This window comes from Sinohyriopsis cumingii, chromosome 13 (assembly GCF_028554795.1).
Source record: "Sinohyriopsis cumingii isolate HCF-2022 chromosome 13, ASM2855479v2, whole genome shotgun sequence".
Taxonomy (NCBI): Eukaryota; Metazoa; Mollusca; class Bivalvia; order Unionida; family Unionidae; genus Sinohyriopsis; species Sinohyriopsis cumingii.
In genome coordinates, this window is record NC_142973.1 from 54,398,302 (window position 1) to 54,420,830 (window position 22,529).

At 35.7% G+C, this 22,529-nt stretch overlaps 1 protein-coding gene across 3 annotated transcripts in view; it reads left to right on the forward strand.

The window, feature by feature from the left end:
* The window catches only part of LOC149785585 (uncharacterized), a 95,263-nt gene that overhangs the window by 29,291 nt on the left and 43,443 nt on the right, over window positions 1-22,529 (forward strand). For 2 of the 3 annotated variants that reach the window (XM_089979383.1, XM_089979384.1), the window contains exons 2-5: window positions 10,112-10,209; window positions 12,411-12,543; window positions 15,354-15,468; window positions 19,693-19,917. In XM_089979383.1, coding sequence (XP_089835509.1) covers window positions 10,112-10,209; window positions 12,411-12,543; window positions 15,354-15,468; window positions 19,693-19,917 — 571 coding nt within the window. Of the gene's footprint in view, window positions 1-6,150; window positions 6,288-10,111; window positions 10,210-12,410; window positions 12,544-15,353; window positions 15,469-19,692; window positions 19,918-22,529 lie in introns of those variants that run through there. The other variant, XM_089979382.1, reaches the window with a different exon arrangement.

The following is a 22,529-nucleotide window of genomic DNA, read 5'->3' on the forward strand; positions in this document are numbered from 1 at the left end:
TTTCGGCGAATGCATTAAAAAGCGTGGATATTTACATGCTGTATGAATAACTCGTGTGAAAGACTGACTCCGGATTTGGTTTAAGTAATAAGTGTTCAGCGGAACCCACTATCTCACGGGAGTTCTCGTGTGGCTTGGTATTATGCCGACACCTAACTGTCTTGCATGAGTCCTCACGTGGCTTGGTATAATGCCGCCATCTAATTGTCATACAATTAAACACATTACTTAAATATTGATAACCATAATGTTTAAATAAGTAAGACAGTCAAGACATGGATACATTTGCCATCTACAGTAATTGATGACCACAATGCTTAAATAAATAAGACAGTCAAGACATGGATACATTTGCCATCTACAGTAATTGATGTCCACAATGCTTAAATAAAAAAGACAGTCAAGACATGGATACATTTGACATCTACAGTAATTGATGTCCACAATGCTTAAATAAGTAAGACAGTCAAGACATGGATACATTTGCCATCTACAGTAATTGATGTCCACAATGCTTAAATAAGTAAGACAGTCAAGACATGGATACATTTGACATCTACAGTAATTGATGTCCACAATGCTTAAATAAGTAAGACAGTCAAGACATGGATACATTTGCCATCTACAGTAATTGATGTCCACAATGCTTAAATAAGTAAGACAGTCAAGACATGGATACATTTGCCATCTACAGTAATTGATGTCCATAATGCTTAAATAAATAAGACAGTCAAGACATGGATACATTTGCCATCTACAGTAATTGATGTCCATAATGCTTAAATAAATAAGACAGTCAAGACATGGATACATTTGACATCTACAGTAATTGATGTCCACAATGCTTAAATAAGTAAGACAGTCAAGACATGGATACATTTGCCATCTACAGTAATTGATGTCCATAATGCTTAAATAAATAAGACAGTCAAGACATGGATACATTTGACATCTACAGTAATTGATGTCCACAATGCTTAAATAAGTAAGACAGTCAAGACATGGATACATTTGCCATCTACAGTAATTGATGACCATGATGCGTAAATAAATAAGACAGTCAAGACATGGATACATTTGCCATCTACAGTAATATATTACCATAATGCATAAATAAGTAAGACAGCCAAGACATGGATACATTTGCTATCTACAGTAATTTATGTCCATAATGTTTAAATAAGTAAGACAGTCAAGACATGGAAACATTTGCCATCTACAGTATCTGATGACCACAATGCTTAAATAAGTAAGACAGTCATGACATGGATACATTTGCCATCTACAGTAATTGATGACCACGATGCTTAAGCAAGTAAGACAGTCATGACATGGATACATTTGCCATCTACGGTAATTGATGACCACAATGCTTAAATAAGTAAGACAGTCAAGACATGGATACATTTGCCATCTACAGTAATTGATGACCACGATGCTTAAATAAGTAAGACAGTCATGACATGGATACATTTGCCATCTACAGTAATTGATGACTACGATGCTTAAGTAAGTAAGACAGTCATGACATGGATACATTTGCCATCTACAGTAATTGATGACCACAATGCTTAAATAAGTAAGAGAGTCAAGACATGGATACATTTGCCATCTACAGTAATTGATGACCACAATGCTTAAGTAAGTAAGACAGCCAAGACATGGATACATTTGCCATCTGCAGTAATTGATGACCACAATGCTTAAATAAGTAAGACAGTCAAGACATGGATACATTTGCCATCTGCAGTAATTGATGACCACAATGCTTAAATAAGTAAGACAGTCAAGACATGGATACATTTGCCATCTGCAGTAATTGATGACCACAATGCTTGAATAAGTAAGACAGTCAAGGCATGGATACATTTGCCATCTACAGTAATTAATGACCATGATGCTTAAATAAATAAGACAGTCATGACATGGATACATTTGCAATCTACAGTATTTGATGACCATAATGCTTAAATAAGTAAGACAGTCAAGACATGGATACATTTGCCATCTACAGTATCTGATGACCACAATGCTTAAATAAGTAAGACAGTCATGACATGGATACATTTGCCATCTACAGTAATTGATGACCACGATGCTTAAGTAAGTAAGACAGTCATGACATGGATACATTTGCCATCTACGGTAATTGATGACCACAATGTTTAAATAAGTAAGACAGTCAAGACATGGATACATTTGCCATCTACAGTAATTGATGACCACAATGCTTAAATAAATAAGAGTCAAGACATGAATACATTTGCCATCTACGGTAACTGATGACCACAATGCTTAAATAAGTAAGACAGTCAAGACATGGATACATTTGCCATCTACAGTAATTGATGACCACAATGTTTAAATAAATAAGACAGTCAAGACATGGATACATTTGCCATCTACGGTAATTGATGACCACAATGCTTAAATAAATAAGACAGTCAAGACATGGATACATTTGCCATCTACGGTAATTGATGACCACAATGCTTAAGTAAGTAAGACAGTCAAGACATGGATACATTTGCCATCTACGGTAATTGATGACCACAATGCTTAAATAAGTAAGACAGTCAAGACATGGATACATTTGACATCTACAGTAATTGATGTCCACAATGCCTAAATAAGTAAGACAGTCAAGACATGGATACATTTGCCATCTACAGTAATTGATGACCACAATGTTTAAATAAATAAGACAGTCAAGACATGGATACATTTGCCATCTACGGTAATTGATGACCACAATGTTTAAATAAATAAGACAGTCAAGACATGGATACATTTGCCATCTACGGTAATTGATGACCACAATGTTTATATAAATAAGACAGTCAAGACATGGATACATTTGCCATCTACGGTAATTGATGACCACAATGCTTAAATAAGTAAGACAGTCAAGACATGGATACATTTGCCATCTACAGTAATTGATGACCACAATGTTTAAATAAATAAGACAGTCAAGACATGGATACATTTGCCATCTACGGTAATTGATGACCACAATGCTTAAATAAATAAGACAGTCAAGACATGGATACATTTGCCATCTACGGTAATTGATGACCACAATGCTTAAATAAGTAAGACAGTCAAGACATGGATACATTTGCCATCTACGGTAATTGATGACCACAATGCTTAAATAAGTAAGACAGTCAAGACATGGATACATTTGCCATCTACAGTATCTGATGACCACAATGCTTAAATAAATAAGACAGTCAAGACATGGATACATTTGCCATCTACAGTAATTGATGACCACAATGCTTAAATAAATAAGACAATCAAGACATGGATACATTTGCCATCTACGGTAATTGATGACCACAATGCTTAAATAAGTAAGACAGTCAAGACATGGATACATTTGCCATCTACAGTAATTGATGACCACAATGTTTAAATAAATAAGACAGTCAAGACATGGATAGATTTGCCATCTACGGTAATTGATGACCACAATGCTTAAATAAATAAGACAGTCAAGACATGGATACATTTGCCATCTACGGTAATTGATGACCACAATGCTTAAATAAGTAAGACAGTCAAGACATGGACACATTTGCCATCTACAGTAATTGATGACCACAATGTTTAAATAAATAAGACAGTCAAGACATGGATACATTTGCCATCTACGGTAATTGGTGACCACAATGCTTAAATAAGTAAGACAGTCAAGACATGGATACATTTGCCATCTACGGTAATTGATGACCACAATGCTTAAATAAGTAAGACAGTCAAGACATGGATACATTTGCCATCTACAGTAATTGATGACCACAATGTTTAAATAAATAAGACAGTCAAGACATGGATACATTTGCCATCTACGGTAATTGATGACCACAATGCTTAAATAAGTAAGACAGTCAAGACATGGATACATTGTCCATCTACAGTAATTGATGACCACAATGCTTAAATAAGTAAGACAGTCAAGACATGGATACATGTGCCATCTACAGTATCTGATGACCACAATGCTTAAATAAACAAGACAGTCAAGACATGGATACATTTGCCATCTACGGTAATTGATGACCACAATGCTTAAATAAGTAAGACAGTCAAGACATGGATACATTTGCCATCTACGGTAATTGATGACCACAATGCTTAAATAAGTAAGACAGTCAAGACATGGATACATTTGCCATCTACAGTACCTGATGACCACAATGCTTAAATAAATAAGACAGTCAAGACATGGATACATTTGCCATCTATAGTAATTGATGACCACAATGCTTAAATAAATAAGACAGTCAAGACATGGATACATTTGCCATCTACGGTAATTGATGACCACAATGCTTAAATAAGTAAGACAGTCAAGACGTGGATACATTTGCCATCTACAGTATCTGATGACCACAATGCTTAAGTAAGTAAGACAGTCAAGACATGGATACATTTGCCATCTACAGTAATTGATGAACATGATGCTTAAGTAAGTAAGACAGTCAAGACATGGATACATTTGCCATCTACACTAATAGATTACCATAATGCTTAAATAAGTAAGACAGTCAAGACATGGATACATTTGCCATCTACGGTAATTGATGACCACAATGTTTAAATAAATAAGACAGTCAAGACATGGATACATTTGCCATCTACGGTAATTGATGACCACAATGTTTAAATAAATAAGACAGTCAAGACATGGATACATTTGCCATCTACGGTAATTGATGACCACAATGCTTAAATAAGTAAGACAGTCAAGACATGGATACATTTGCCATCTACGGTAATTGATGACCACAATGCTTAAATAAATAAGACAGTCAAGACATGGATACATTTGCCATCTACAGTAATTGATGAACATGATGCTTAAGTAAGTAAGACAGTCAAGACATGGATACATTTGCCATCTACACTAATTGATGACCATAATGCTTAAATAGGTAAGACAGTCAAGACATGGATACATTTGCCATCTACAGTAATTGATGAACATGATGCTTAAGTAAGTAAGACAGTCAAGTCATGGATACATTTGCCATCTACAGTAATTGCATAGCTAGGACTCAACTAAATGCAGCAACAAGTGCAGATAACATGGGGCTCTCAAAGACTTAACTACACACTTTAACATTGTTCACGATGACGAACCAATCTTTCTGCTTAAGCAAGCGATGAAAGCAAGTCAGTAATTTCTAAACCCAAGATAATGTTGTCCCATGTTTCATTTGAATGCAGTGACTGATGTAACAAGACATGTAACGTTCAACAATTTTAGCGTCAATATTGTACACCGTGATGCTTAAGTAGGCGGCGAGACATTAACTACTAGCATATGACATACTAAACTTTAACTCGATAGCCATATTATCAAGCAGTCTCATACGAATGCAACAAGTGATATAGAAGTCATGTGACCTTTAAAAACGTTCGCACACAACACTGAGATTGTTGACGCCTGCCATGGGCGCCCGTACATATGGACAAGGGGCACCTCTAAACACACACACACACAGATAGATAGATACACGTGCGGATAACACAATTATTGACAATTTCAAAATATGAGGCAGAAAAACAACAATAATGCAAACACGCAAACACGAACAAACGCACACACGCCAAACAGAAAACAAACGTAATGAGTCGTCCTAGGTTTAATATAAAACTTGCGACACCGTGTTGAACATTTACTCTGAAAAATATGTCACATTCCTTGATTAGCTATCTGCATCTCTGTAAGATATATAAATAATACGTTTTCTTTTCGAAGGGGATGATTCACGCACGCATGAAAGCACGCATAGAGAAAGATAAACATGTTAGCAAGCTATAGGTGGGTAAAATAATAGAATATTTCACATTCAGACATGTAGAGTGATAAATATTGGAAAATAACGATTCATCCATCGGACATATTAAATTATATACATGTGGGAATGATATATAGTAATTATTTCCTTCTGTCGTTTGAAATAGTAATACAAATCAGGTAATATTTAACATAATCGATAAACACATTAAAAGCATGGATCGGTTTTGAATCAGACATTTTACGTCAAATAGTGGCACCTCGGTACGAGATGCCATGGTCTGTAGCTATAGCAGTCTGTGTAGACTTTAAACCGTTCAACACAGCAGGTTCTGTTCATTATGTGCTTGGAAATGGTAATTCTTCCATCGAACCACGTTCACGAGTTAATGTCTGGGAACAACAACACGGAGTTTCATCCGTCAGATTTTCTCTTAGTGGAAGGAGCGCTGACTGTCAATAGTTTCTCCATCAAGTAAGTTGTAAATAGCTCTTTTACCAGTTCATTGCATTTGCGTTGGGGTTAATTAGTGTGATTCTCGTTCTTGATTTCTGTAAAGGTGTAAAGAGAATTGATTAGACGGACATAGAGTCAACTCGTGGCAAATGACCGTCAGTGCACTGAAATGACTTTAATCCACTCATTTAATTCCATTGTTGAAGCAAAGAAATGTATTCAAGTGTAATATTGCTGATTTACTAACGTTTATTTTCTTCAACATGATGTATCTGCTCCAAAATTAAATTTACTTCTTTCTTCTTTGAATCTTGCGAGCATGTAGAAAATCACTCTTTCAGTGCCAAGCTATTCTTCCGTTGACATCGCTCAAAAAATGTCTGCTTCAGATTTCTTGCATATTTTAGCTTCATGGGCTTTTCACAAGTGTAGATGACCTAACACATAAAGAGATAATTGGTTCCCTCTTATCTAGCACCTTAGTTTACTTTGTACTTAAAAAAGCGCACTGTTTTGTATATTCAGCAATTTACGAGGATTCAAACAAAATGCAACAATAAAATACAGTACTCTTACGTAGCAGAAATACCTTGCTTAAACATAAAGTTTTGTCGAGTTCAGAATATAATAAAAAATTTCAGTATAAAAAAAAGAAAGAAACAAACAAAGAAAAACCCACAACTAAGTCTATTCATATGTAGACTTCACTGCAATCCCATACATACGAGAACTGTATCTTACACGCAAAAGATCGCATTTGATTGAGATAATTTTGTACTAACATTCCATTGATATTTCCATTATATCTTACTGACTTGGACGTCGAGTCAGTGTTTCCAATTAAACACACTGAGTGATGATTAGGGTTTGGTATAATGCATTATTGTAAAGCGGAGTATTGTGCGTCAAAGTAACCTAAATACGTTTGATTGCAAATGTGAAGTATTGAATAGTAGAGAACGTTTAAAAACATGAAAATAAACGTATAATAATAATAATAATAATAATAATTGACAGTTTTTGTGTATACTTTGTGCGATATATTGTAAACATAAGACAAGTCATTATTCAACATGTTAGCACAGCCTCTTGACGCTTATGTGAAGATCACACGTTTTACAATAATGTTTGATCGCTATTTACGAAATAAGGCTTGACCAAGATGTTCGAATACATCAAACCATTTTCTGATTAGTAGCATTTCACTCTATCCTATAGTTGATCATATTGTAGAAATTGCCAGTTGTCCCGCTAAATTACGGTTTCTTTATTGTGGGGAAATATCAGAAACAGCTGATAATGTTTCGAATGAGCCATCTCCTTCTTAAAAGAATGGTCTTTGAAACAAAAATGTTAATGCCTGAAGAAGCATAAAATATATGCGAAATTAGTCGCACAAATTTATCGGCGCTATGCTGTTTGTTTTATTTTGAGTTTTATATAAAGTACTAAACACATGCACGTGACAATATCCCAAGATAGGATTTTATTAAGAATTTGGACAGAGTTCAGTTGACAAGACTAACACATGCTACTATAAAGCTAATAAATTTGGTTAAGTTTGACGACTGAACCAACTGGCTAATTAGTCGGTTATATAAATATTATTGTAATAGAGATTTCCTATAATCAAACAAGTATCCGCTGAAATCTACCGATTCTGCCAACAGAGAATTAAATGTATACATAAGTGTGTAAAATGGTTTCCTATTAACTATTCGGTTTTCCCTTCATAAAGTTCGAAGACTACCTTACACTGGCAAGTGAACTTTTGGCAGTGTGTTGTCAGCAGTTTTTTCTTCTGTAAAATCAAATAATATTTAGAAAAATAACAATTTATTAAACCAAAGAAACAAAGAAGTTGTGTCTGCAATCGTTGCAAGTCACGGGGTAAATCAGCTACTTTATCTATTCATGGTTGTTTGCGTTCAGAGTTCCTCGTTTCTCATGGGTAAGCATACACCTGCTTAACCAATCACTGCGAGCCCATGTAAAGTTTTCTGAGAAGGTTGACGTAACATGATCTTTCATGCTGATTGAGTCAGCCATTCATATTTTTTCTATTTAAAACAATTATCTATCGATCGAAATGAGGTCAATTCCGTTAATTTATAAATCTTTTTTTTCTTCACTGACTATATCTATGTGTCTGCTTAGAGAAACATGACCGGCGATTTTCAGGTAATCTTCGTTCTTTCAGACATATGCCCACGTTTAATAACTACAAACACGAGCTACTTTCGAAGTGACTCTCTATATGGATATTTATGAAACGGCCACCACATCAATATCATGTCTCTCTCTTCATCGAATGGTCACGGAAATGTAGGTCATGCTGATTATCCAAAGGTTGGTTTTTATTACAACAGAACTATATTTCCAAATGAATTCAAACAAATGAGATATTTATGACATTTATCATGTGTAATAAGTAGGCCACAGTGACTTAACTAAGAAACAGTGGAAAAACAATACCCGGGATAACTTTCATACACTAAATATTCCTTAATGTCATCAGGTTTTAAGGGATAACGACTAAGTGACCTCCATTTGCATGATCATTTTGTTTAAAATCATTTTTTCGGAAATCCTACAGTTTTCTTTTTCTTGTTGTTCCTTTTTTTGTCATCTGGCTTTTCTCGTTAAATTAAACAAGCGTTGATTTGTATATTTACGAACAATTATGGTTCCGATACACGGTTTCTGGAGTACAGTTAAAAATGGAAGTGTACAGGTCAAAACTGTTTGCTTTACAACTCAATCAATATAGAGACAGTTAACATTGATCTGTATGCTTTTCGCCTACTTGGGTTGGCATCCAGTTGAGATCACCGTTAGGAACCCGCTGTGCTTTCCGAAGCAGACAGTGGTGTGCTTGGGAAATGTGCTTGACATAACACAAATTACACGAATTTGCATGTCTTTCAAACGCTGAAATTAATTTTTACATTGTGTGTGCATTTATATTTTCTGAAAGGCATTTTCAACGTTTTAAAATGCCCCAAAAATTAAAGCTATTTATCCGTTATTCTTTATAATTTACCTCAGAAGATCGCGAAGTGAAAATAGCCATAAAGAGCTAGCAATCTTCCATGCAATGCGCATCAGACCTTAGTCTTAGCTGTGTACTTTCAAACACAAAGCAACACCATCATTCAAATAATACAAAAATCGAAAAATGTATTTTGTTAAACAAAGTCTGCACTGTGATAAATTCACCTCTCTTTTCATAACAAGGATTACCAATAAGGAATATCGGTGGATACATTTCTTTAAATTTGTAATCCTTTGCAATAATACGGGACTTGCAAAGTTTTTTTGGGGGCTACAAGTTCTCACAACATTATATAAGCCCTTGCTTGAATGCAAAAGCCACCAACACTTCGTCATTACGAATACGTTTCAGTACAAACTCAATAACTAATACGGACATAATGACAGGCCCAATATCTGTTTTTTGTGTTAAGTTAATTAAATCGGGTCAACGCTGCCTGAAAGCTCACGTATTTATTTCGTAGCAAGAAATTCCTAATCAATATATATATATATATATATATATATATATATATATATATATATATATATATATATATATATATATATATATATATATTCTTAATAGGAAGTGTTAGTAACAAAATATAATAGAAACAATTTCAATTTAATATAAAGTTTCTAAATGTATACCATCATGCAATATATTTTATCCGGCTTTGTTTATAAATTAAATGATGATAAACACTTGAATGTTTTCTTGGGATTGATGTAATATTTCCATTTTTGCACACAAATCACGCACATTCCAGTCTTTTCCTAGGTTTTAACTATCCTTGTTTGTTTAGTTTCAGACGAATCATATCAAATATAATGTCCGAGCGGGCCGCCATAGAGGTCAAGTACATCAAAATGCTACAACATTGGATGGACCACCTTGGTCACAGTAAGCGTTCTCTACCCTCGCTCGCATCTTTCTGTCATTTCATTACATCGCAAATGTCATAAGTTGCAGTGGGTTTTTGTTGTTGTTTGTTTGTTTATTTGTGTGGCGTTTGTTTGTTTGGTTTCACTGGTTTTTTTTAATTATTTTATAACATATCACTTCTACCGCTCCAATGGCCTAGTGGTTAGAGCGTCCGCCTCGGATGCGGGAGGACGTAGGTTCGATCCCGGTCGAGTCATACCAAAGACTTACAAAAATGGTACTAACAGCTGCCTCGCTTGGCGATCAGCATTAAGATGTTAGTGTTAGGACTGGTCGGTCTGGTGTCAGAATAATGTGACTGGGTGGGACATCATCTTGCATGTCTGCGGCTTGATGCACCAGTGCTACATCGTATCGATATGACTGAAAAATTGTTAAAGCTACGTTAAAAATCCAGATCACACACACACACACACACACACACACACACAGACACACACACACACACTACTTATTCAGTATGGGATTGCGAACTACATGGAAGATTTACTTACCTCCGAAATCGAAGCGCTTGAAAAAGTACAAAACGTTCTCCTCAAAATCAAGATTTGGGAATGGAAGTGTTCAAAAAAGCAGGCGTAATTTTTACGTTTTGCTAAATTACATGTTTTTATTTAATGAAGATTTTTACGTCGTTTCAATTACACTTAAGACATATCAGACTGACCTTAAGAAGTATTGAAAATAAACGAAGGAAAGTAGTCAAGTGTTTGGAACTATTTGTTATTCTCAACATAAAATATTAGTCCGCCAAACAGGTCGGCTTAGGGATATTATTTGATATTGGATAGTGAATCACCTAATAGTAGAGGCACTCACTTAGCGACGAAGGTGCAAAGTGTCTGGATCACTGTTCCGTCTTATATGAGGATTTCCAAGACATTATTGTAAACTATAGCTATATCTATCTACCTATCTCTCTCTCTCTCTCTCTCTCTCTCTCTCTCTCTCTCTCTCTCTATATATATATATATATGGTTTTCTCGCTCTGCCACGCGCTCATAAAGAGGGACATAAAGTTGTTTATAATGGCAGTTTTCAAACAACACTTCTATAACGGCGTCAATTTAGTTCTGGTTTAGTTTTATTCCCGACGGTTTAGATTGTAGAAATTGTCATATATTTGACATACATACTTCTAACTAGTTGCACTCTGAAAACTTACGCACTTTTCCTGACTGAAGAGTCTAACACATAGCAGACTTAAACACGTAACAAACAACGGAATATTTATCTTCAAACAGACGTATTGGTTGTTGACTGTTATGCTGTCGGTATTAATAATTCTCATTGCAAATACTGGTAGCTACTCTTCAATTTGTGAAAACATATTTGGTCTTAACAGGTCTCATACACACATGACGGAAGAAGGAATGTCGTATCGCACACAAGTTTAAAATACAATCTAAAGTTCTCTTTTAATGAGTAGAACTAGTTTGCTTGTTGAATTTGAATAATTAAAATTCCGTTTCTAATTTGGAAAACACATTTTCACGAATGTCTTCCGAAATAAAATTTCATAAACCTAATTGAACTATTTCGAAATTTTCTCAATACATTATAAACACTTATCACACATGAATTTGTTACCAATAAAGACACATTTTTTAAAGTCACACGTTTCATTTGTTTGTGTTTGTAAAGTTAGACGAAAATATGGTTTTGAATTGCATATAAGGGCAAAATAAGTTATATCAGTAAGTCAATATTATGCCTGTCACCTTGTGATGAGGGGGAAAGCTTCTAACGCATGTCAACAGTATCTACAAAGAGGCACATTTAAAACAAAAAATTACATCCACAAGATTTACTGAGTAACAAGACTCTATTTCCAACAACTTTAATAAAGTTACAATGATGGCAGTTGACGACAAATGCCGTATACTATTTCTCCTCTGACATAATTTTACAAACCTGCATTACAACTACATGTTTTTTCTCTTCAAAATTGAACATGAAGGTTGTGGGTTTTATCCTCGCAATCAACATGATTCGCCCACCTCCCCCCCCCCCCCCCGTATTTGTGATAGGCAAAAAATAGATTTAATGCGTCTTCTTTTCAATTATCGCCTTTGTTGTCACCGTTGTTGTTGTCATTTTTTTCTTTTTTATTCTCAAAGGAATATATTATCATAGTTGTAACTCACCAATTCTTTCAGGGTCCCTGCCAAAGGGAATCTACAGAGAGATCTTTACTTGCTTTTATGAGTCCACCAAGAGGGTCGCCGATCTACACCAAGATGTCTACAATAGAATGATGTCCGGCACAGGACCTTACCATATCGTTGCCAAGTGAGTACGACGCTTGTAAATTGTATTATCTCTTCATGAATTACATCTCGAACTAAGAACAGTGCAGGCCTATGACCTCTTCTGCATAATGCGTTGCAGATAAGCATGTAAGCAAGTCCTTTCCCGAGACAAATGATTTCATTTGAACAAGGTAGACCCAATGTCATGGCCCATTGTGCTACTATAAGCGAAATTACAGTCATATCGCTAGGAAAATATTTATCAAAAACCAAAGAGAGATTGCATCATCACACACATACCCAGAGTTACTTATGGACTCTAATAAAAATAAACAATCAACATATAAAAATATAAATAAATTCATAGACTCAGCAGGACTTAGGAACAAAATAGAATTACTATCCCCACAAAACCAAAAGACCCAGTAACTAGCTAAATAAATTTAGAAGCCACCACATAAAAACCCATAACATATCATTCAATTTTATAAAAGTATCAATAAATAATTCACTTAGAAGCACCTATAAAAAATCTAAGGAAACCGCAAAATCGGATGTCCTAGATGTCCTTAACGAATCGAGTAATCAGCTAGGACTCCGGTCCTAGATGTCCTTAACGAACCGTGTAATCGGCTAGGACTCCGGTCTCTTGCTAAATAAAGTATAAATAACATTCGATCTCTAAAAACATTAATAAATAAATAACTTAAAGAGGCAATATCTAAAAACCTATAAATAACATAACGTAGGAAGTACACCCTAAACACCTCGACTAGTAATACCATAATAACCTTGAAAATCTCTATTCATACATGATTTCTACTAAGAACCTCTATAAACCCCTTTTTAGAACATTTTGAAGAAGAAGAAAAAAAATCGAAAAAAACTGCAAGAAACACCAGGCAAATGCAACAAGAAACCAGCGATGTAAAGCAAGCAGGACCGTTCCCGAGTTCTTCTTCCCACTAATGACAGCCAACCATTCAGCTGTAAGGGACCTTTATGGACCCACAGATTGAGGCCAAACTATCAAGGTTCCTTGAATCCATAAAAGCCTGGGGGAGGTGGCACCATTCCTTTCCTCAGGAACAACTAGCAGGCTGCGGTGCAGTCAGAAAAAAGTGGCACGTGCACAATTGTGCGCACTCCACTATAATTAAACTCAACAACAACAATCAGTCATACGTCAAAATAAAGGGAATTGAGCATTCTATTAACAATATCTATGAATACAAGTCTTTTAAAAATTTAGAGAAAGCTATCAGAAAAACCTGGGAAATTACGTTAACTTAAACATCTAACCTATGCAAAATATGGAACTGTAGAGGGCCACCATAATGATAGAATCTGAGGATCTGATGATATCTATCTTTACGTTTAACAATGCAATCTGAGGGTATTCCAAACGCTTCATGGTTGCAAATGTCCTTTGACCACCATTTAGTGTCCTATAAGTCTCTACATTTTTTTTTGTCAGTACTGAACTTTCCCATGTGTCCAAGTTGATTTAAAATATCTTTAAAGATGAAAGTACAGTGAAGATTTTGTCTTTGGTTAACTTGCAATGTTCTTTTTGGCTTGACTGTAAACAAGGCAAGGTGCAATTGATCACAGATTTCACTTCCAGATCAGCACCAGTGCCTCATTACATCACTGTGTACTGTCTTCAACACACACAAACAACTACACTATAATGATTTTATTCTAAAGAATAAACAGCGAACCTTTCCTCCAAATCAATACTAAAAATGCCCAAATTCCTATACCAACACCCAACCGAGAGAGAGAAAAATGACCTAAAAGTGTACGACTACATTGGTCTGTATTGAACCGGAAACAATAATTGTGACTTTAGTCCAAATACAATGTGGTTGCCTCCGTTGTGGAACTCGAACTTCCAGAATGCACTTCGGCAAATCATGCAAAGTCAATGTGCTCTAAAGTAAACCACGGGTTTTGGGAGCTTATAGCAAGCACATTAGCAAACAAAACTGCAAGTGTAAAAAAGAATATAACGGATTCAATGTATTTTTAATGGTAGCCCAAGGAACTCTATATCATTATGTTCTTATTGCAAACTTCATTTGTTCCTTCATTTTTTTAATAAACCGATAGATTTATATAGACATTATTCGATTACGAACTACATACAAGACTTACTGAGAAGTGAACATGAAGTGCTTGGTAAAGTGCAAAATCTACGCGCCACCGAAACTGAAGATTTGACAATGGAAGTGCTTCAATGAGAATGGTCAATTTTACGTTTTGGAAAAACACTTGTTAACACATTCTTACAAAGGGTTTAATTTTGTACAAATTACTATCAAGGCTCTTATTAAATTGACCAGCAAGTCTTCAAAAAAACAAAACAAAAAAAAAAATAAATAAATAAAATAAAACGTAAAAGGACCATGTACTTGGAACTATTAAGGTTACTCCCATCATGCCTAAGGAAGTACACATCTGTCACTCAGTAGAGTGGTCAAATAATATTGAACTAAGGTGGCAGTTGTAGTAGTGGATGTACTAATACTAGGAGTAACACAAGTAGTTCTTGCGGAGGTATTTACGTATTGGTGGTTTGAAATTTTCTTGCAGATTTATATACGTATAGGTGGTTTGAAATTGTCTTGCAGATTTATATACGTATTGATGGTTTGAAATTTTCTTAGAATCATTACTGAAAAATCTCAGTTAACTATGCGTAGAAAATAAAATTTCCACCCAAATATCAGCCAGACAGTATAGTTCTTACCAAAATTTTGCTATTTATTATATTAATATACCACGCCATCTATTTCTTTAATTTCCTGCTTTGTACCCAATAATACCCGTTTCCTCACGTTACAGGAAAGAGACAGCGCACAGGGATTACCATCCAGTGTTTGAGGAGACTAATCAGAGCTTCGAGCAGGTGCTTGTAAAGAAAAGGTATTTGGAGGCTGAACTGAAGAAAAGGAAAATGGTAAACTTTTTGTCTACATCTCACTATGGACTTGTCCAATTTAGGATGTGACTCAGTTAAGTTTTTTTTTTTATAAAGGAAAGTGGTGAGGTTTATTTTATCTACATCTCACTATGAACTTTAGGATATGAATCAGTTAACGTTTTGAATGAAAGATTCGTGCTAAAATATAATATTTATTCAATTTTTTAGTTCCTTTTTATTTATTACATCTGTAAAATTGACGAATACTGACCCACAACGTCAGGGGAAATCAACTTTATTTTTTTTTAGCCCGATGCAAGATGTTTGACGGTTTTCTCAAAGAGTGCGGTACGTTTTTTGACGTTTAACTAGTACTTACAGTTAATGCCGTGTTATTGTTCACATTTCTATTGAAAGCAATTCATATGTCGTGTGTGTACGTTTTGTGAGATGGGAGGAGGGAAGAATGCGATTATACTAGTATTCAGAGGCGGTGTTAGGAGTACGCGGGGCCTGGGGCCGACCATGACCGCGCGGGGCCAGAGTGTCGGTATTTCGATTGGTATGCTACTGCTAACACTGATTATGTCTAGACTAGATGAACTTTCGCGATTTGGCACACGAATTTTGTTTTTTCATTATTCATAAAAATGTTTCCTGTTTGTGGACAACGATTTTTAAAATCGAAATAATAACATGACGACAATGCCTTTGGCCTAATAAACTGATTATTATTGTCATTTTTCAAATAACACGAAGACACGAATTAAGAACGATAACTTGCTTCATTGCAAGTTATCTCTGCGTGAGTTACGTGCGGCCTGTATCAGCGTTTCCAATTTACCGGAGAATATATCTTGACAGACTCATAAGGACGACCTTAGGCCTGAAGCGCGGGCCCCACTCAAGAGCGGGGCCTGGGGCGGTCGCCCCACTTACCACCCCCAAACGCCGTTCATGCTACTATTGTAAGTGGAGCTCTGCATTTTTAGTCGCAAATTATCGGATTCACGGTGTTATAACAATAAGAAGCATGCTTTTAAGAATGAACACCTAAAATCTGAAATATGATCCAGTTCATAATTTTGAGAAGGAACAACTATTATCTCAGATATGAACTAGTTCATAATGTTAAGAATGAACACCAATTATCTCAAATATGATCTAGATCACAATGCACATGATCATTAGATCACCTTACGAAGAACTATGAAGGACACATGAGACAATTTAACCATTTCAGATGGAGCGTTCTAAATTTGACGAGTCTGTTTTGACTGGCCATGGCAAATAGGATTCAAAATCAGCATCTTGGATCGTAGGCTAACTCGTACAACAAATACAACAGACGTAGCATTAACAGTATTTGCATATTTTTATGTACAAAATGAACACATCCATTTATGATTTTATCTATTCAGTCGCCGATATGTTCAGAATTTTGATTGAGAAAACTGGATCTTGCATGTTTTTTTATATATATCTAGTATCGCAATAAATACAGTGTGCAAACATTTAGTAAATAAAAAATATAGGAGGACCCTAATGATTGTAGATTGCATCAAAGCGTGTAAATCCCAACAATGTCTCGAGGTCGATGTGCTTTTGCGACGCGAATGAAGAGTAGGGGAGGTTACTCAGATTGACTCAAAGTAATTCGAGTAACAAGATGCAGCGTCCTTGTGATAATTAGATCTCACATTTCTTCTTCTTCTTCTTCTTCTTCTTCTTCTTATTATTATTATTATTATTATCAGGTTCCTTCGAAAATCGTGTCAAGGCAGGTAAAGATCGAACAAACCGTTCCAGAGCAACGTATTATGTTTTATAATCTGATGCCATTGATGATGACTTTTAAAACTATCTAGTGTACAAGATTTGTTCTACATTCTGGTCGTACTTAAGTTCGACTTAGGAGACTTCTGATATTATCTATTGTACAAGATTTGTTCCACATTCTTGATGTCCTTAATTTCGACTTAATGGACTTCTGATATTATATATTGTACAAGATTTGTTCTATATTCTTGATGTCTTTAAGTTCAACTTAATAGACTTCCGATGCTATGTAGTGTACAAGAATTGTTCTATATTCTTGATGTCCTTAAGTTCGACTTAACAGACTTCCGATGTTATGTAGTGTACAAGATTTGTTCCACATTCTTGATGTCCTTAAGTTCGACTTAATAGACTTCTGATATTATCTATTGTACAAGATTTGTTCTATATTCTTGATGTCCTTAATTTCGACTTAATGGACTTCTGATATTATATATTGTACAAGATTTATTCTATATTCTTGATGTCGTTAAGTTCGACTTAATAGACTTCCGATGCTATGTAGTGTACAAGAATTGTTCTATATTCTTGATGTCCTTAAGTTCGACTTAATAGACTTCCGATGTTATGTAGTGTACAAGATTTGTTCCACATTCTTGATGTCCTTAAGTTCGACTTAATAGACTTCTGATATTATCTATTGTACAAGATTTCTTTTATATTCTTGATGTCGTTAAGTTCGACTTAATAGACTTCCGATGCTATGTAGTGTACAAGAATTGTTCTATATTCTTGATGTCCTTAAGTTCGACTTAATAGACTTCCGAGATTATGTAGTGTACAAGATTTGTTCCACATTCTTGATGTCCTTAAGTTCGACTTAATAGACTTCCGATGCTATGTAGTGTACAAGATTTGTTCTATGCTATGTAGTGTACAAAATTTGATCTATATTCTTGATATCCTTATGTTCGACTTAATAGACTTCCGATGCTATGTAGTGTACAAGATTTGTTCTATATTCTTGATGTCCTTAAGTTCGACTTAATAGACTTCCGATGCTATGTAATGTACAAAATTTGTTCTATATTCTTGATGTCCTTAAGTTCGACTTAATGGACTGCCGATGCTATGTAGTGTACTAGATTTGTTCTATATTCTTGATGTCCTTAAGTTCGACTTAATAGACTTCCGATCCTATGTAGTGTACAAGATTTGTTCTATATTCTTGATGTCCTTAAATTCGACTTAATAGATTTCCGATATTGTCTAGTGCAGAAAATTTATTCTATATACTTGATGTCCTTAAATTCGACTCGGCGACACATGGTAACTCGCGAGAATGAAGGGCAATGGTAACAAAGTTCTTTCTGTTGTTGCACAATTAAAGTTTTGTTATGCAGATTTTATGACAGTCATGTGGATCCCGATGAGCTTTCGTCAAGCTATATGATGTTTATTTAAAGACTGCAGATATTTGGGTATATTTTTCATCATCGTTTGCAAAAGGTTGTCAGTCGATATGATTGCACATCGGCGTTTAAGTGGCACAAAGTGGATCGACGGCACAAGGTTTGCAAAGCTAGGGATATTTAAAGTACTTGAAATATTGGAATGAGAAAAACGATAAGGCGAATGATATAAAGGCATTTTGTCAGAATGGACAAAGATAAAACTTTCCGGTAATAAGACGATTATAAACGTAGGCAAACGGTATGAAACAGCATTCTTCGATCGCAACAGAGGCTGTAAAGAGCGCGGTAATGACTAGGAAGGGTATGAACAAAATTTGCTAAAGAAGGGACGGTTGCGAAAAAAAGGTCAAGGAACGGTATGAAAACGAAATGTCTTGATTCGAAACCAAACGTAACCATACTTTATTTAATGGTACGGTAAGTAGTAGTCCGAGTCTTTGACTTCACTTCGATTTGGGGTTACGTCAGACCCTATTGTGTATTAGAAAGTCAAAGTTTTGCTTGTCCAAACATGTGGTTGCTTTTGTGGCTATTATTTCATAATCAGTGATTCGCATGCATTTTTTAGTTATTGAATTAGTTAATTTAGTTATTTATTTTTACGTCAGGTAAGAATTATGCGTCACATGGCTCACATTGTCTCAGTAAGATACATGTGATTTACCCATGCCACTGTTCCTGTAACGTCTAAACCTTTATGAAGCAGTTACCTTGGGAGAAAGTACATAATGTATCACCGATCAGAGGCGTGAGGTTACACAACGAATGAGTTCGCACAAAGATAATCAAGCTATCGACCTTGGATCCTTGGTTACAAAATACAGGCCGGCAAACGCTTAATAATGAATAGACGCTGACGTCACCGTTGACGAAGTGACGTCAGATGCTCCGACAAGGTGATGATATCGCTAGCAAAATACATTACAGATATTGCAATGCTCAATATACCTGGAAATCGTTGTGATATTGCTTACAGTCTGAATTATTTTTAAAATTATGTTTCTAGAACTTTGAAAAGACCAGCCAAGCCATAGAGGAAATAGAAAGTCAACTGGCCCAGAGGAGTCGCATTACGTCGTCACGTCTGCGTCCCGGACACAAACGTCCCACAAAGAAGGTGGACTCCATGAGAGCGAGCGTGTCACAGCTGCGGCGACAGGCGGACATTGATAAAGCTCGTATCGAAAGTTTAATGGAGGAGATTCAACAGTTTGAAGTGCAGTCAAAGAAGGTATTGGAATATGATCTTTGGTAAATATAATTGACATGGCAATACGCATTCTCTATATAATTATAGTACAAGTCATATGGGTCATGTATGCGCATTATTCATGTTAAATTAAACATAACTTGTTCTTTTAAAATTTAGCGCTAATTTTCTTTAACTAAAGTCTATTCACTCCTGATTATGGAATGCTCTGCACCTTAAATGCCACCAAGAAACTTCCAGACGAAAATTAACTATTGCTATGGACTTTTACAATGGTGACCATGTACTAAACTTGGGTCAAAATAAGAGCGCGTCGAGTGGAATCGTCACAATCGAGGAGAGTACGAATTTGTTTATCAATATGCGTAGCTTTCATTGTGGCATCGCATCGCGCGACATTCAATCCGGATTGTACTGGATCACACCTTAAGGTTCATTTCGTCCAAGAAGGTCTACGTACTTTAACATTGATTTTGCCGCATGCACATCTCGGGGCGTCTAAATAATGACCTTCCAAAGGAATATGGATATATACGAATTCAAATGAAATGAATACTTACCACTCAAAGATATGTAGAACCAAGTTAAAAAAAAAAGACACCCATTACTGAAATATTCGGTGTTGAATGCCTACATGACCCGTGTGACTTGTACTATAATATATACAATGCTGTTGGGCATTTCTGTGTACGTAAGGTTTCCGTCTCCAATACTGAAGCAAAACGCATACCAAATTCGACCGATTGACGAAAATAAAATACTGAAATGCTTACCATTTCAAAAGAGGCAATTGTCATCAAAATATTATGTTCAAAATAATATTAATTTCGGACACAGGGGATACCACCCAAGTATTTTCATGACTCGCGATATGTTGCCTATTCTGCGCACAGCTTTGAATAGTTGTAATGTTTATCCATCGGGCTATAGAAATGAAATACATTACTTTGGGCTGTTTCTGTTAGCAGTTCAGTCGAGTAATTAGGTCAGGTTTATAGCTAGTTTTACAAAATTCAACGTAACACTGCCAATAAATGGCAAGATATACTAAGCAAACTAAACCGATCTTGTACGAAAATTAGTAAAGTTCAACGTTTTATAAAAAAAAGTCAAATTATTATGTGGAAGAGAAACAACAATGAATAGGATGTAATGTGCTTAGAACGTCTTGTTTATTGGGGAAAATTACTAAAGAATTTAGAAACAGACTAACGGCAAGCTGACATGTTCGGCAGCAGACGATTTCGTACATGTCGAACAACTTCTTGCAAAACTGGAAACTTGGAAATTACAGCCTCCGCCTAACCTTACACAGCACTGGCTGTACTAAGTTGTATCGACATTTATATTTTAGTTATTATTGCCAAGCCATAACTGGATATGATAAGTTTTAAGTGCCGAGCTCTCTATTACGGTGTGACATTTATGAGCTGCCGGTAATAACTCGTATAATAATTACATCGAGCATAACTCTTCAAAATTGCCAAAATATGTCTGGCGGCGCAACCGGTATTTAAGGGGAATAACTCTAGCGTTGAAGTTCACCAAAATTGTGCGATTAATGTTCTTTAGTTAGCAGTGTGTCGGTAGCTTGTGCCGATCGTACAAATATCTCATGACGATCATAGACGAATACTTAGGAGGTATTCGAACATTATTATACGACCGAATACCCATAAGGGTTGGGTATTTATCGAGGTGTAATCACTAGCAAGGTATATTGTGTCTGAACTCTGTGAGGTTTAAATATAAATGTTCTCTTCCATGAATACTGAACAACGATCGTTGAACACCTTTATTTCCAATTTTCCTCCATCTTGCGTCAAATCAGCCGATTCCATCAACAACACATTTGTTATTAGGTAGTACGTTTGCACATTTTTGTTCATTGGAATGGTGGTCATTGCTTAGTCATTTACAAAGAAAGCACATGTATACACCCTAAAACATCAAAGTGTTAGAAACAACAAGCTTTCATATTTCGTTCGCTCGTACCAGGCTTTAATTCAGGGGTGGGAAAAATACGGCCTGCAGACTGGATGTGGCCTTTGGTCTGATTTATCCGTTAATTTACATCATGGGGTGTGGCTTTAAAAAATCAGTTATCTGCACCGCGCACAAAATTCGGAAACTGTTCGTTTGCTTTGTTTGCTATTTACTGTAGTATAAAATATCATAGACAAGCTTCGTCAAACGGTTCAGTAGACAACCACAGGTGCACGACGCGAGCTTGATGTTGAGAAGAAAAAAACAATAATCGGAAGGGAAAAAAATCGTACAGAGACAAAAATACCTTAGATTACCCCCATGACCCGTTCTGACATAGGAACCTCTCTATCATAATATATAAGAGAGAAGGTACTTAACAAAGCCATCAAGGGATCTGTGCTTGAATGCTGCCCCATATCTAGCAGAATCATTTCCATTCGTCTGAAAGCATCTCCCTTTAACATCACAATTATCCAAGTCTATGCTCCAACTACCGATCATGATGGTGAAGAAATAGAGGAGTTTTACAACAAACTACAGGGTATTCTAAACATGGTCAGTAAGAAAGATATCCTCATTGTCCAAGGAGACTGGAATGCCAAAGTTGGCAAAGATGCTCTAAAAGACTGGGAAGTACATTGTGG